General features: G+C 47.7%; 2 protein-coding genes across 4 annotated transcripts; one reads left to right on the plus strand and one right to left on the minus strand.

The window, feature by feature from the left end:
* Positions 1-182: 182 nt before the first annotated feature.
* CCDC117 (coiled-coil domain containing 117) lies at positions 183-7,144 on the plus strand. 3 transcript variants are annotated; one of them, XM_074886775.1, is made up of 6 exons: positions 197-609; positions 1,339-1,389; positions 1,758-1,991; positions 3,416-3,553; positions 4,090-4,366; positions 4,497-7,144. In XM_074886775.1, exons 1-5 carry the CDS (start codon positions 296-298, stop codon positions 4,340-4,342), a joined length of 990 nt encoding a protein of 329 aa, XP_074742876.1. In that variant the 5' UTR covers positions 197-295; the 3' UTR covers positions 4,343-4,366; positions 4,497-7,144. The 3 variants fall into 3 exon arrangements, with proteins under 3 accessions (XP_074742877.1, XP_074742876.1, XP_074742875.1); XM_074886774.1 differs by having other exon boundaries at positions 199-609; positions 4,090-7,144; XM_074886776.1 differs by lacking the exon at positions 3,416-3,553 and having other exon boundaries at positions 183-609; positions 4,090-7,144.
* A 5,029-nt stretch (positions 7,145-12,173) lies between these two features.
* Positions 12,174-14,734, minus strand: XBP1 (X-box binding protein 1). The gene is made up of 5 exons (XM_074886889.1): positions 14,450-14,734; positions 14,281-14,377; positions 14,079-14,204; positions 13,334-13,497; positions 12,174-12,547 (listed from the first exon to the last, which is right to left on the minus strand). The coding sequence occupies exons 1-5, from the start codon at positions 14,650-14,652 to the stop codon at positions 12,361-12,363; spliced, it is 777 nt and encodes a 258-aa protein (XP_074742990.1). The 5' UTR covers positions 14,653-14,734; the 3' UTR covers positions 12,174-12,360.
* Positions 14,735-15,691: the final 957 nt, after the last annotated feature.

The following is a 15,691-nucleotide window of genomic DNA, read 5'->3' on the forward strand; positions in this document are numbered from 1 at the left end:
AAGGGCCCTGGGCTCCGCCGGGGCAGCTCCGGGCCCGGCCCGGCGGTGAGCGCTCTGCGGCGCGGGCGGGCGGGCGGCTGGCTGGCTGGCTGGCTGCTGCCGCCGCGCCGGGGTGGCGCCGGCTCCCCTCAGCCGCGCAGCGCGGGCCTCCGGCGGGAGCGGGCCGGCGGCGGGAGAGCGGCCTCGGGCCGGGGGCGTCCCGTCGCACGGCGGGAGCCGGCGCCGGCCCCGGGCCGCCCCGCTCGGCGGCGCGGGCGGGCGGCGTTGATGTCCTCTTTCTCCCCGGCAGCAGGAAATGGCCGCGCTGGGCAGATCCTGCCCGGGCATCCCCGCGGGCCCTGCCGGCGAGTTTCCCCCGGCTCCGGACCGCCGCGGCCCGCCGGCAGCCGCGCGGGAGGACCCGCAGCCCGGGGCCGTCGGGCACGGCCGCCTCCAGCCGCCCCTGACAGTGACGGCGGGGAACGGAAGCGGCGGTGGCGGCGGCCCCGCCGGGCTGTACCTGCGGGGCGGCTTCGGCGCGGCCTCCCCGGCTGCGCCCGGGGGGTTCGGCGAGCGCCCGGGAGGCCCCGCCACGCGCGCAGCGCGGCCGAGAGGCCTCCACCACGGCCAGTAAGTGCGGAACGGGGCGGACGGGCGCGGAGCGGAGCGAGGGAACGAACGGGCGGCGCCTTGCCCGGCCCGCGGGCGCGGCCGCGACCTTTCTCTTTCCCGGGCGGGTCCGAACTCGTCCTCTCTGACCGCGCTTCGCCCGTTCCACACCAGAACTGTCCCGCGCTCGTCCTGCGGCCCTGGAGTTCTCTGGGGGGGATGGAGGAGCTTGACAGGGAAGAAGGGGGACTAAGTTTACCGACATCTCGACATGCTTTTAAGTGCATGTACTTTTCTAAACTTTTCTTTTTAAACTTGCCCTTTCTCATATGTGAGGACAAAAACTTTAAGTTATTCCATAAGATGTTGTTTTTTGGTCATATTTAGAGTATGTCACTGTGAGACAATGTGTTAAGAGACTGAAGCTGGATCACATGTTGCTTCTTGAAGCATTTGAATTTTAGCAAAAATTGGTCTTGCCTCTTGTGGAAGAAAAGCAAAATGTAAAGGAGGAGAGATTAGCGTGGAATTCTGCTTGGAGAACCGAGTAATTACAGTCGCCTTTGACTTTCACTGGAACAAAGTGGTCATTTCTTGTCCAAAATTCCCACTCCCTTCACAGCTGGTGACATACTACAACTGTTGCTCTTAGCTGCAAGTGAAACTTTAAAAGGGAGGAAAATACTATCTGAAAAATCTCAACATCACTGAAAGACAGAAGCTAAATAACCATTTTGTTTTCTTCTGCAGTGTCTCTATTCGCTGTGGAAAGAAGCATAAGCTAGAAGAAGAGGCAGAAGGGTAAATTAAATTTGTCTTTTATAGCCTGAAAAATCTTAACGTGCTTTTTGTTTTCTGTAAAGATTTGAGCACATCTCACCTACAACATACACAGGAAGGGAACTTCTACCCTGGTTTCCATTTGGAACTCTTCCCCTGAATTGCACATGAGCCCAAATCCATTTCAGTTACCTCATTAATTGTGTAGCGCTTGTATTCTTGCGTGGTACCCACATTTTAATAACAACAATGTGGATTTATTTTCTTTGTGAAGGTTATGTTTCCATAGTGTGTCAAATCTGTTGAAATGCATGTGACTTTATAACACTTTTTTCCTGTAGAGTGCCACATTTCTCTCTTGACAATTGTAAACTTATTTTGTTTCCTAGTTGTCCTGTGCGGAAGAAGAGACTGACAGGAGCCAAAAATTGTCCTTTGAATCCCAGCCCTGAAGAATGGATTCTCTGTGCAGGTCAGCAGGCAGCTGGGGAGGTAGCAAGTCAGTATGGTGGCAGCGGTCCTGAAACTGCCATGTTAGAAATTCCCTGTGAAGAAATGGATCAGACAATGGGGGAACAGCAATGCGAGGTTGCTCGCAGGAAGCTTCAGGAAATTGAGGACAGGTAAATGCAGGGATGGAGTAGACTGGCTTTGCTGAGCTTTCCCTTTTTTGGTGGGCATTAAGGGGTAAATCTAGCACTTAGCAGCGTGATAACGCTGCTGTAAGCCTGAGATGAACCTTCTGTTCAAGTGATTTCTTTTTAGGCTGCCTATGGTCCTGTGAGTCTCGGGGCTGATACTACGATCTGAAATTGAGGGTGCTAGAGCAAGAGATGCTGAATAAATAACCAACTTTTCACGATCATTATGCAGCATCAGTATACCCTAATGGGGTTTTATGCTCTTTTGTGAGTATCCAGAGCTCAAATTTTAACTGACGGTATCTGGTCAGACGAGCTCAGTGTTTTTGAACCAACTGCAGCTTGTTCTGTGATGGATACTTCTAAATGCTCAAGATAGATGTGAATTTGCTAGTGCAGAGAATGGCATGAACCAGAGCAAGCTCTCCGCACATAGCAATAAGACTGAGGTTCATCTTGCTGTTAAATACCAGATAGCTTGATACTGGGGTAACGGGGTGGCTATGGGCAGTCTGTTGCCATCATTTAATAAATGTGCTGTGCCTTCTTGCCTTTGAAAGATTTCTGGGAACGTCACATGTATTTATCGGTCGATTGCAGTTGAGATAGTATTCCAAAATATCTAAAATGACCACTGCAGACAGTTGTTAGAAAAGCCAAAAGTTATATAAATTATAAAACAAGATTTTTCTTTAGATGGTTACTCCATAGATGATGCATGAAGGGAAGCAAGGTACTGTTAGATTATTTTATTTTTTCATGGGTAAATCAGAGTAGTGATACATCTTTATTATCTGGCTATATCTGCATTACAAAGTCTGCTTTGGACCTCTCAGAGGATTGCTCCCCACCCTTCCCAGCTACCCTGCTAAATTTCCTTTAAAAGGTTTACAAAAACAAAGGAGAGACCTCCAGTTTCTTCTAAACGCTTCCACTTTTTGGCCGTTTTAACCTCTGAGAAGTTGGTGCAGTGTTGTTAAAGGTTAAGAACTGTATTCAGTAGCTTTTCAATAATTCTCAAAGTTAAGATGCGGGGAATTGAGCAGGTGAAGCTACCGCGTAACTGAGACTCGCTCTTGTAACGTGACCGAATCATGCAGTGTCCCCGCAAGTGAATTTGTCTCTTCTCTCTCAGCGTGTGTCTCGTTGCGCACTGCTGGACGGTGCAGGATGACAAAGGTAGCTCAGGTACCAGAAGCGGCGTAGCTGCTCGAGCGGCTTCTGTGGCAACAGTCATTCTTAGGGTGTGTTGGCCTGAGAGAGACTCGTGTTAACATGGCCCCGCTGCTTCTGGTACCCGGCCTCGGTCAGACGCCTGCACGTGGATTGACTGTAGTCTGCAGTGGATGTGCCTGTTAACAGTATGCTCAATAGTGTTTATCTCCCTCTTCCCCCTCCATTCCTAGGATAATTGATGAAGATGAGGAAGTTCATGCTGATGGAAATGTTAGCAATCTGCCCACTCTTATCCTGTCAGATACCCTTAAAAAAGGGATGAAGAGGGATTTTGGTGAAGTCCTGACAAAGAAAATAATAGAATCTATGTAAGTTCTGGAGGAAATCATGGTGCTATGTAGCTAACACATGCAAATGAAAAGAGAGTCCCGGTCTCATGTTTGTGGAGATGTCCTTAATTACTGCATGACCCAGCCAATGTTGTGTAACAGACCATCTATCTGGTCAAAAATAGGAAAAACTGGTGTAAAAGAGAAGTAAGTGTAACTGTAGTGGCCATCAAGCTGTCTGTTTTGTACTCCTCATTTATACAGAGTGAAATTTGTTGAATAAACCATTATATCTTGATTTTTATGTATGTGAGTTTCCAAAAAAGGAGGTCCTAAAGTGGACCGACAGTGGTCATCAAGTTTGGTGCAAAAGAAAAGAAAGAAAATACAGGATTAGAACTAGAAGTAATGGAACTAGTTAAGGGAGAGGAAATAGAGGGGGAAAAAAAAAACGGTCTATGAATTCTGGAATCTAGTTCCAGGCTAGCACAAAGGATGAAGATACTCACTGGTCTTCTGCATTTAATAGTTGTGATCGGAGAACTTAAATTTAACTGAGACTCCATCCCTTCTAGGAGCCGTCCTTCTATGGAGCTGGTGCTTTGGAAACCTCTTCCTGAATTTCTCACAGATAAACTGAAGTCTGTTTCTGTTAAGAACTTCAAGCAGCAGAGTACAGAAGGGTGTCAGGCTAAGCAGTCAACATCAAGAGCTGCTTTTGACCCACAGACTGACACATTCCTCGAATCACAACAGACTGCCATGTCTCCAGACCCGTACGCTAGTCTGGGAATCTCTGGGTGTGCCGAAGAAGAAATGGAGTTGTAGATGCCAGATTTGAGTCTGGAAATGGTGAGCTTCTGATGTTTTTTGTTGCTGTTTTTTGATTCCCTCTTTCTTTCTGGTTTGATGTGTGAATCTGAAGTTTTATTATTTGTTTTTGTTTTTCCTACTAACGATCATAACAATGTGGATTGGCCAGATACAACTTAAGGAAACTGAAAAAACGCCAAGATTTCTGTACTCCGGTCTGTTAAATAGTCTTGTTTTTACTGAGAAGGTAATCCAGAGGCGTTTGGAACAAGGAAGTAGCTTTCCATCTTGCTTAATGGTGAAATACACTCTTAATTGTCCTTGGTGAAGTATAAAATCCAAATACTGAATGTAACTGTGGCTTAAGCCACATCTTTCACTTACTGAGCCATTAATACTTCAGTGCACATACTATGTGTGATCAGTTAGTTTAACTCGAATTACAAAAAAAGGTATGGAAAGGAAGAAGTACTTTTGAGTCTAGTCACAGATAGAAAAGCAATCCCTATGGAAGTACAGCTTTTCACACTATTTCATCTATGGCTGGTTTGTACTTGATGTAAACTCAAATGTAGAAATTGCACCTTCCGCAGCGTGGTAGGGAAGGAATGTGATAGCTGAGCATAAGCCTCTTGCTTTGTAGAAAGTAAAACCGGCTACTGACTTGCAAGGTATCTACTAACTTTAGTCATCTTTGGTTCATTGGCTCCTAAATGGTGTTTGTGGGGTTTGATGCCACTCTCCCCAAAGGACATGAAGCCTGAAGGAAAGTGGTTCTCAGCCAGTTGATTCACGTTTTACATTGTGCTGTGATTCTTTGTATGCATTGAGTTGGAAAGTCAGTTGAAGACAGTGTAATTTTTGATTAAATAAATTGCATCCTTTTAGTTTTGAAAACAGGGTAAGTAAATCAGATAAGACGGAGATGATTTTCTGGTGTAAAGAGGGTCAAATGCTGAACCAAGTCCCAAACTTTGAGACTGCTGGCACTGGTGGTGAAGACAACGCTTGTCATCTTCTTCCTGAGGAAATCTAGACTTAAAATTTAAGCCAGACCATGTGCCATTAACATAACGTCACGTAGTTGATACAGACGTATGCCAAAAGAAGTTTGTCCCCTGCTTAGGGTGTTAAAAAGAGGAATCCTCAATGAGTTACTGCTTGTACCTTTCCTCAGTGCACAGCAGTTCCATTATGCTTAAAACCCTTAAGGCAGAGAATCTTATCTTCTGTTCTTGAGTCCTTGAGCTTTCTTAGAGATAGCTGAATTGAGGCTTTTTGTAAGAAATTCCTTTCTACATAATAGGTTCTGTTCAGACTCTTAGCATCCCAGCCTGTCTTTGACATCTTGCTAACATAAAGGAGCAAGTACACAGTAATGCAGCTGTTTGCGTAAGAAAAATCTACTCTTCCTTTGCACAGCTAATTGATAAACCTTGTGATGATATTTTTCACTGTTGAATAACCCATAGTCAATAGTTTCAAATCAAGCTTCTCTTTTTGCAGACATCCTTTCTTTTTCTTTTGGCTGACAGCAGAAGCTTTGTTCAAAAGATACCCCTATTTGTTAAATCCTGTCTATCTTGCTGCTCTTGTTGAAGGTTGTGTGAAATTTGCTGTCTCTTGCTAAAACATTTCAGAGCTTCACTAAAAACATTCCAACATTTGAATAGGTATTACTCTGGAAACCGGTGTATAACTTTACCATTCTGGAACTTTTATTAAATTGGAGAACATGTGCAGCTTTATCTTGCTGTTATGTCTAATTTCATTTCAGGGTCAGCTATAAATCTCTTGCATGTACTGTGTAAAATTTCTCATGTATTATTAAGCTGTTGAGCCTGCTTAAAGTCTACAGCCTTTGACATGCTACGTGGCTTGAGAATAAAGTAAAGCAATGCGGATTGGAGAAGGCTGTAGTCACTGCAAGTAGAAAAGGTGGTGCCTCCAAATAATTATCTGGCTTTAAGCTTGCAGGATTATAGTGAAAGTTCAAGGTTGGAACTGTTTTAGCTGATAGCTCTGAATCCTAAATAAACTGAAAAGAAGGGATTAAAAAAATCAAGAATTTGATGAAACCATCTCAGCAACACTAAAATTGCAGCAGAGCATGTAGAAAACTGTGGGAAGCCTAAATAGATGCAGATTTTTTTCCTCTTGAAAATGACAAATTGCATATCAAATTTGCAGAAGTAGAAATTTTTGTAGACGGCTCTTAAGCACATGTTTTTCCTGCTATGTCTGTACCAAAGGTTGACTTTCAGAGGTGTATTTCCCCTTAATCGTTTGATGCTAATATGACATCACTGGTCCCTGTTACTCTGCCATCTGAAACAAGAATATAGTGGTGGACTGTTGACAAAGACCACGAGAATGGAAAAGACTGTGTCCAAGAAATTTGCTTTGGTAGAAAACATTTACTATAATTTTTTCATAATTCATTTCTGCCTTTGTGATGGGGGAGAACGGGGTTGAATTGCTTGAATTGATGAGGGAGGAGAAGAGTGGGGTAGGGCAGGGATCAAGTATCTAGGAGGGCTGCGCAAGATTCTTGCTATAACACTCATTTGGAGAGGGTAAGAGAGAACAAGCTACTGGGTGTTTTCAAACTTCTGTATTTGTAACAGTTTTGTTTGTTGTTGGCTTCCTTGAAAGACTCCCTATTAATGCTGTTTACCAGCGGAATGGCACGTGTGATGCAGTATTAGGAAAAACTTTATTTTGAATTATGGAAGATCTGATTCTGGTCTGTCTTCTCTTGGGACCAAATCACCCTTTGTATGTCAGTTTTCAATAAATTTTCTAAAATATTTTTTAGATGGCTGTGTTTCATTCCTAATAAAAGTGAAAACCTTGAGAGCTTATGTCCAGCCCTTCAGCTGGAGGGTAGAATACTCTTCTGGCCTAGGAAGATTTTTAATTTAACTAGTCCCAAGGGCATGTCACTTCTTTCCTCCAGGGTGGTTCAACAGGATAGGGCAGGGACAACAGCAGGGTAGAATAAACCTGAAGCTGGGAGAAAGGAAGCGTTGCTGTAAATCTGTCATGACCCAAAGGCATCTAACAGAGCAAAGGGGCACCAGAAGGTGTTGCTGTAGCTTGTGTTTTCAGATCTTTCCTTTTACTTCAGACTAAAATTAAGAATGCCTAGCTCACTTAGTTCTGTATAAAATCAAGAAATGTTTCAGAAGAGTTTTAAAACAAATTCAGATTTTAATAATTATTTCATTGGAATTGCTCTTGTTTACCATCTTCTGTTCAAGAGTTTTTCAAGCAGCTGAAGGATAAAGATGGGTGTGCTAGACCAGTATTACCCCTGCTTTCAAAATGAGGGAAAAATTGCACTTCAGATTTATATTCAAAAATAATAATAAAACCCCCTGAGGTTTCTAGGCTGAGTCAAACGCTAACTCGCCTAAATTGTAGTGTGGATTTAGGCAAGATTTAAATACTCCTCCAGTGCAGAGTTGGAGAGAGGAAAAGAACCGTGTAAAGCCCAACCCATTTAGGATTGTGTAAGGCTCTTGGGGCTGGCTGGGAGACTGCAGAGATGGGAGGAGGATCTCGGTACAGAGCCAGCCCTGGGGAGAGGGACAGAGTTTATTTCGGCATGGGCTTGGAACTGGACTTGTCATTGTTCCAGAGCCTGTGTCTTGTATCACTGAGCTAGAGCAGCTGCCTGGCTGCTGCACAGATGATTTAGTTAATCAAGTGCAGATGCAACATACAGGTGAACCACTGGGTCTGGATCTGTGCTTGTGAGGTGAGCAGGACTCCCGAACAGAGGTCAGAGCAGTCAGGGAGCGCACTGCAGCGGTGAAATCAGCTGCTCTGTGCTTGTGTGACTCCTCCCTCTGCTGCCCCAGCTTTGCTTAGTTTAACTTACCTTCTCTCATCTACAGGAAGATCTCAGATAAAGATCCTCTGTTGACAGATTAAATTCTCACGCTTGAATCTGTGGATGTTGATGTACTAGATAAATACATATATTTAAAAAAACCCAAACCCCTCATCCTGCCTTGGTAGCACCTAAGTGGACTTGATCCTAGTAAAAAATATTAGTGCTAATAGAAATTCTGGATACTGCTTGGCTTCCAGATGCCCAACGAGAACTAGTGTGCTTTCTGTGGAAAAGATCTCAATAACTCTTAGCAGCTTTTCTTGGAACATAATGCTGCCAGTTAGTCAGGACAAAGTATTGCCAGGAACTCTCTGTAGCTGTAAAGTTGAAAAAGGGAAGCAAAACAGTGTAAATGCTACTTCATTCAACATTTCTGTCTACTGTGCTTAAGAAGGTTTGGGTGTGAGCCTATTGAACAGAGTCCATTTCCAAATGTGATGGAAATGTGACCATAACAGAATTTTCCTTGAATTTTTTAGACATTAAGAATTCGTTGCTCATCCGGGCACAGAATGCGTTCAGCTGTGAGGAAGTTAAGGGATGCACGACAGAAATGGGCAGCAGCTGCGCACGCCCAGCGGCCCTGCAGTGCCACAGGGCTGAGGGGGTGGTGGCGTTCCTGGCATCTTAGTCGGTAAATCAGTAATGGGAGCGTGGAAGCGATTTTCAATAGGCAGCGTTGAGGATTATCTAGTTCGCTTCCTCTGGCATCACCTTCAGAGCTCGTCCAAAGCACGTTCACAGATGGTGCTGCGGCAGCCAAACAGTACCAGCCTGAGCCCCCGAGATGGACGGGGCTGGGGGTGGCCACGGGCCCCACTACGAGCTGCCTGGGTAGCAGAGAGGCGTCACGCAGGCGGCTGTGGAGGAAGGCGAGGGGCAGCAAGACAGCTCTTCGGAGCTTCCAGAGCACCCTGTGCAGGAGGGGAGAGAGGGACAGAGACGCGGCAGCAGTGGAGTGCTCCAGTCCCCAAAGCGAGGGGTTTGGGGCCTCAGGACAAGCCCACTGCAGCAGAGTTCCTCGCAGGCAGACGGCGGTGGCGTTCTGCTGCACGCCCCTCACCGCGCCACATGCACCCTTCTCCCTCGTTCTCTCTGAGGTGGTGCACAGCTGATGAGGAGGGTTGCAGTGCTGCTTCAGGGACAGTTGGCAGCTGCTGCAACGGCTGCAGAGGAAAGGGAATCTACACCCCCACTGCTTCCTCCCCGCTGTGGCAGAGCCTCTGCTTCACAGCACGTGGCTGCTCTCGGGCAGGCTCTTAAGCTGAATGCAGAAAGCCTACGTGTGCAGCTATCGAACTGTTCTTTAATCAGGATGCTGGTTCAAACCACCATTAACTACCTTAATCAAAGCAGTTTAAAATCTCAAAAGTTGTGAGCATGGATCTTATACCGCTGGCTCAGGACAATTACTGGAGCAGAAGCTTGCCTGGCAGCTCAGAAGTGTAGTTTGGCTTAAGAACAACAAAGTAATATGCAGGAGAAGTAGAAATTTTTTTATTCTGAATGTTGTCTGAAGCAGTTCTTTGCAATGTTGGGTTTTCTGGTGGTCATCACAGAACGGTTTGGGTTGGGAGGGACCTTAAAGCCCACCCAGTCCCACCCCCCTGCCCCAGGCAGGGACACCTTCCACTAGCCCAGGTTGCCCAAAGCCCCGGCCAACCTGGCCTTGAACCCTTCCAGGGAGGGGGCAGCCACAGCTTCTCTGGGCAACCTGTGCCAGGGCCTCCCCACCCTCACAGGGAAGAATTTCTTCCTTAGATCTCATCTAAATCTGCCCTCTCAGTTTAAAACCATTACCCCTCATCCTATCCCTACACCCCTGATCAAGAGTCCCTCCCCCCTTTCCTGGAGCCCCCTGTGAAACTGGACTGAGAAACATCTTTGATAACCTGAGATATCTTAAGGGAGATAACATGTATCACCAAAAATTCTACTTCATCTACAATTGGGATCAGCTCGTGAAGAAGCAAAAATAGGAAGCCTCATACAGGCACAGGTTAGGTCTGCAGTGACTGTCTCAAAATCCTGCAGCACCATCAATTCTTGTTTAGTCTATTGCACCACCTTCTAGAGGACAGGTGTTGCCTGTGTGAGAACAGGACAAGCAGTCCCAAGAGCAGTCACATCTTTGGTGTGCTAGTCTCAAACTCCCCCAGCCCTGAGGAGTACATGACATATCAGTCTTCTTACAGGTGCTACTTTCAACTACCACAATATGCCTGTAAACTGTGTCTTTGACTTCTAGGCTAGAAAATGCAGAGCTGAGTTTTAAAGAAATGAAACTTCCTCCTTAACATCATTTCTCTTGTACTTAAATTCATTTTTTTAATTTCATATGCAGTTTCAGTAATACTGACAGAAGTAATGCAGAACTGTGGATCAAATTCTCACTTGTTCATTTGCTTTTTGGACTCCGGACAACATATTAGGTACTAAAGGGTCCTCTTGCAGTCATCCCTCTTTTCCAGCTTGAAAGTAAAGCAACTTATTCACAGACTACTTCAAAGTTTAAATTTTTTAATCTTTCTACTACACTGCACAGCTGTAGTTGTTACTGCTATCCAATAGATACAATGCTTTATTACAAGCCTGAATAACCAAGCTGCTTGTAATCCAGAGCAGTCCTATCCCCTTGAGTGGCAGTGACCAATACTTCCCTGTCCCATGCCCCATTTCCTTCCCTCCCCGCCTCAAGTTATTTTTGTCAAAACTTAGTGCAAGACCTGAAATAGCACTGAAACCAAGAACATTCTGTCCAACACCTGGAACAGCTCTCACGCTTTCAGTATAAAATTTGTTTCATCTCCCTCACCCTAGTTCAAGTGTCTTTAATACTGTGATGTTGAAACAAATGGATGAGGATAACAGTCCTACTGTGGTATTTGAAATTAGCTCCCGCAAATTTTATGCTTCAGGGATTCCTGTGGTAACACAGAATCTGCCCCTTTTTCACCCCATGTATGTCTCACTGCTTCACAAAGATGCTGGCTAACAGGAAGATATTGCAGTAATTTTACTTAGACACCAAGCTACTGCCAACCACATTCTCTATCCAGGCTGCAGATTTTGCTCCAGCAGCTCTGGCCCTCGTACAAACCCATCTACCTTGAAGAGAGCTTGCAACACCAAGTGCTCCCAGAAGGAAGCTGCTGAAGGAGCAGCTCACACACAAGAGGGGCTGCTGGGTGGTACAGAGATGAGACACAGACACCCCATCTCTGAAAAGCTGTTTCAAGTTCTGCAAGGCCCAGATACTCCCCTCCCCAGTGAGATCCACAGCAAAAAATGGTTAGTGAGCTGCATTGCACTTTAATTGCACCAATACAGTTAAATACTAAATGGAGAAAGCAACTCTACATAGCAAATGGAAATCAAGCATTTATGTAGTAAATCTGTACATGTACAGACTATTTAGTTTTAACCCAGCTGTCTATACATGAATACCCCACTGCAGTTCTTGGTGTTAAAATTACTTTAAATGGAAAACAAAATGAACATTTTCAGGTTGATGTAGAACTGGCAAGTTACTGAGAAAAACTTTCCATCCTCATCAGCCAATGCTGATGAAGGGGGGGCAGGACAGGACACGCTAGGCTTTTTCATACCAGGAGAAATGCACTGGCCATCACTCTGTCTACTAGCAGGGGTAGGAGTGAGCAACACTCTTCTGAGTACACTTCATTTCCCCCCACCCCCCAAAGGGGCTTATCCTGTTACCCTGCCAGGACAGTCACCCAAGGGGGCTTAACACTATTGAGTTAGACACTGATCAGTTGGGGAAAGAGTTCATTGGCAAAGTTATCCTCCCAAGCATGGCCAGTGTCAAGCGGAGAGGACATGTCACTGAAGGGTGACAGGGATCCTTCATACCCAGAGTCACTACAGGCATCCAACAGATAGCTTGAGGCTGCAAGGCTATGATGAGAGGAAAGTAGGTGAGAGATGCCCAGTTCAGGCATGAAGCTGTCTACATGTTCTTCTTTCACAGATACTGGGACCTCAGGGATAGCTTTGTCTTCAGATGGAGAGAGAGATACTTCCTCAACTTTCACTAGCATATTGGTTTGGTTGCCCACTTTAACAGGAATCTCCAGTATTAGGGGCTTTGTGTACACATGATCAAACCTTATCAGTTCATTAATGGCCTCCAGCTTAGCTGATGGGGACCCCAAAGAGGGAGAAGGGGAGGTTGGTATGGAACTTGTTTCTCCACACATCTCTTCCTCCAGCTTTTCCAGGCACGTTGATGCTGAATCAGTGTATTTGAGAAACATCTCTGGGTCCAGACTGTCCAGAAAGCCCAACAGTAGATCAGACTGCAGAACAAAATACCGTTTTAGAAAGACAGCCTACTGCTGTTAGAGCAAGACATCAGTTGTGGCATCTATTAACCCTCACCTGTAAGTTAAAATATGCTCACAGAACTGGGAGTTTTACGAAGAACATCAGAACAGTTAAAGCAATTAATGGACAAAGAATTTCTGAAAGGTAAGTAACTTTTTTGTAAGGGTACTGGCAATCCCCATAGAATTCTACATGCATTTGATATTCACAGTCTCTATTAAAAACTCAAGATCTTGGACCCCTCAGGTACAGACACCACACTGCCTGCTGACCCCACAGAGCAAGTATCCGAACCTGGCTTAGCAGACCCGCCCAGGACCAGAGTCAGGGATTTTGTTTTGGGGTTTGTTTGGTTTTTTTAGAGGTGAAAGATGCCTGTCACTTACCTTTGAGGAAGCTGCAAGAGACAGGCTTTAAGTTCAAAGAGCTTTGCTAAGTGCCAGCATAAGCTAAACGATCAAGTTTGTTTTCAATAACAGTAAAAGCACAGTCTGCTTTTGGATTTGTACACTTTTGCTGTTAAGAGCTAAGAGACTTGTTTCAAGGAATATTAAGATTTTATGGAAACCGGGCTTGTTCAAGTTGCATGAACTCCTGTACTCACTGGATACAGCTCAACACAGCTGTTTTGAGCCACAAGGTACGGCTTTCCAAGACTTAGAAAACAAGGCAACTATGGAAGTCATCAAATCACTTTACATCAAGAAGTTACACTAGTCTTAAATCCACAGGCATTGGGAATCAGAGTAAATGCTCACCTCTGCATCTGAAGAGTCACTGCCATCAGAATCCACATGGAAGTTATCAGAAATGGTGACTGCTGGGCCTGCACCTGCTGCAGAGGAACACGTAGTCTGAGTGCTGCGGACTCAGCGGACCCGGTCACCAATCTAATCTCATCCACCTGCGATTCCTTCACCACCTGTGCAAAGGCAAAAATCCAGCATCACCGCAAGTGTTCTGTCAGACAGTACATAATCCTGAAGATCACGCTCTTCCTGCAGAGGCTTTTAACGTTAGATTCTCCACTTGCTTGTGCAGTAGGAACATGAAGGTAAGACCACTTCCAAAGTTGGCTCAAACTTCCACCTGCCGATTTGTTTGCCATTTAAATGAAAGCCTGACGCCCCCACTATACCCCCTGTTCTTTTGAGATGGGCATACATTACTGTAACAGTTACTACTTTGCTCTAGATCACAATGTAGAAGAACAGATGAAATAGTCAAAACAGGTTGGAACTAGTCACCTCGCTCTCCTCCACACTACCAGTGGCACCTAGGTCAGACTCGGTGGGGAAGCCTCCATGGGGAGGGCACGAGTGTTTCTGGCACATGAGGTCTCTCTCCCTCTTCACAGCAGGGCGGTTTCCGCCCGAAAGCTCCCGGCGCCGGGATTCCTCCTCCCCGCCCACTGCCACGCAGTTACCTCCGGGAGCCCGGCAGCTCCCGGCCGGTTCTGCCCGGAAAGCGGGAGACACGCCGCCAGCGTGGCGGAGGGCTCACCTGGGGCTTCTCCTCCTCCGTCTTCAGCGCATCTAAACCCAGGCGGCAGCGAAGCTCCTGGTTCTCCAGAGCGAGGTTACACGTCCTCTCCCGCAGGAGCCGGTTCTCCAGCAGCAGCTTCTGGTTCTGCAGAGAGCCGTGAGGCGGGGGGGCCACAGCGCCGGCCACGGCCGCCCCGCCGCGGGCCCACCCAGCCCCTTACCTCCTCCTCCAGCTCCACCACCTGCGCCTCCAGCTCCGTCATCCGCGCCTTCTTCCTGTCCCGGGCGCTCTGGGCCGCCACGCGGTTCTTCAGCTTCCTGCGGGGCAGCGCGGCCGTCAGCGCGGCGGCTCCCTCCCTCCCTCCCTCCCTCGGTCAGGGCCCCCCTCACCTGCGCAGCGCCTTCTCCTCCGGGCTCAGATGGGTGAGCCGCTGCCGCTTGCGGGCCTGCTGCGGGGCCTCCGGGACCGGGGCGGCTCCAGCCGGCAAGACGACAGAGAGCTGCTGCTGCGCGGCGCTGGGGCCGCGGGGCTCGGCCGTTCGGCCAGGGATGAGGAGCAGCCGCGGGGCCGCGGCACCGGGCAGCGCTGCCATGGCGGACGGGGACGGGACGGAAGGCGACGCGCTGCCCAGCGCCACGGCTCGCGGCGATCTGCGCCCCCCGCCGCCCCGCCTGGATTTCTACCGTCGTGGCTCTTCCTCATTGGCCGGGGCGCCGTGACGATGCGCCCGGACTGGCTCGTGATTGGCCGGCGGCTGAGAGCCAGAGGGAAGGGAATTGCATCAGGCGCGCGGGCGGGGCGGGGCCACGGCAGCGCGCGGGGCGCCTGGGAGGGGGCGCGCGAGACCCGCCCGGCCCGTGAGGGGGCGCGCGCTCGGCTCGGCCCGGCCCGGCCCGGCTCCTCGGTGCCCGGCCCGGCCCCCCCGGCTGTGCCCGCTCGGGCCTCGCCATGCTGCTGCGGCGCGATGCCGTCGCTGGGGCGGGGGGGTGTCGCTGGAGTGGAGGAGTGGGCAGAGGAGTGACCGAGCGCGGTCAGTAGTTAAAGCTGCGCCGCAGCCGCCTTCCCGGAGGAGATCTGCCCCAGAGCAGTCACGAGCAGAATCCGAGGGAAAGGGACAACTTTCGTGGGAACACGAGTGCCAGGAATGGAGCTATAACAGATGCCATGAGAATGAACTGAAAAATGAGCTAAAAAGAACAAAAAGGCAGAGAGGAGGTTAGTGATTGACAAGTAGAAGTTGCAAGAGAGCACACAGAAATACCTCAGGGGTTGTCGTTTGAGTCCAGCCTGTGCCTTGAAAGTAGCAGCACTGTGTGATAAGTGTTACTGTCAGACACGAGATATCTGGGGCCCAGACAAATAAGTTTTGTAGGTAGAAAACCTCGAAATCCTATACGCATGGGAATGCAGCTGTTAAGCCATGTGCGAGCAGCCATACACAACCACCGACGGCACCGCGCTTGTTTTGAAATGTCACCTTAGCTCGGTGTCCACAGCTTTCCATGCTTTGCCAGTGGCAGTTGTCCGTGACCTGAGGAGTTACGAAATGTTGAAACTTTGGCTACTTACATTTATTTCTGAAATCCATTTGTACACCGAGTTTTAATTAGTTGTTAAACAGTGAAGAAAAA

The sequence above is a fragment of the Strix uralensis genome, chromosome 17 (genome assembly GCF_047716275.1).
Source record: "Strix uralensis isolate ZFMK-TIS-50842 chromosome 17, bStrUra1, whole genome shotgun sequence".
NCBI lineage: Eukaryota > Metazoa > Chordata > Aves > Strigiformes > Strigidae > Strix > Strix uralensis.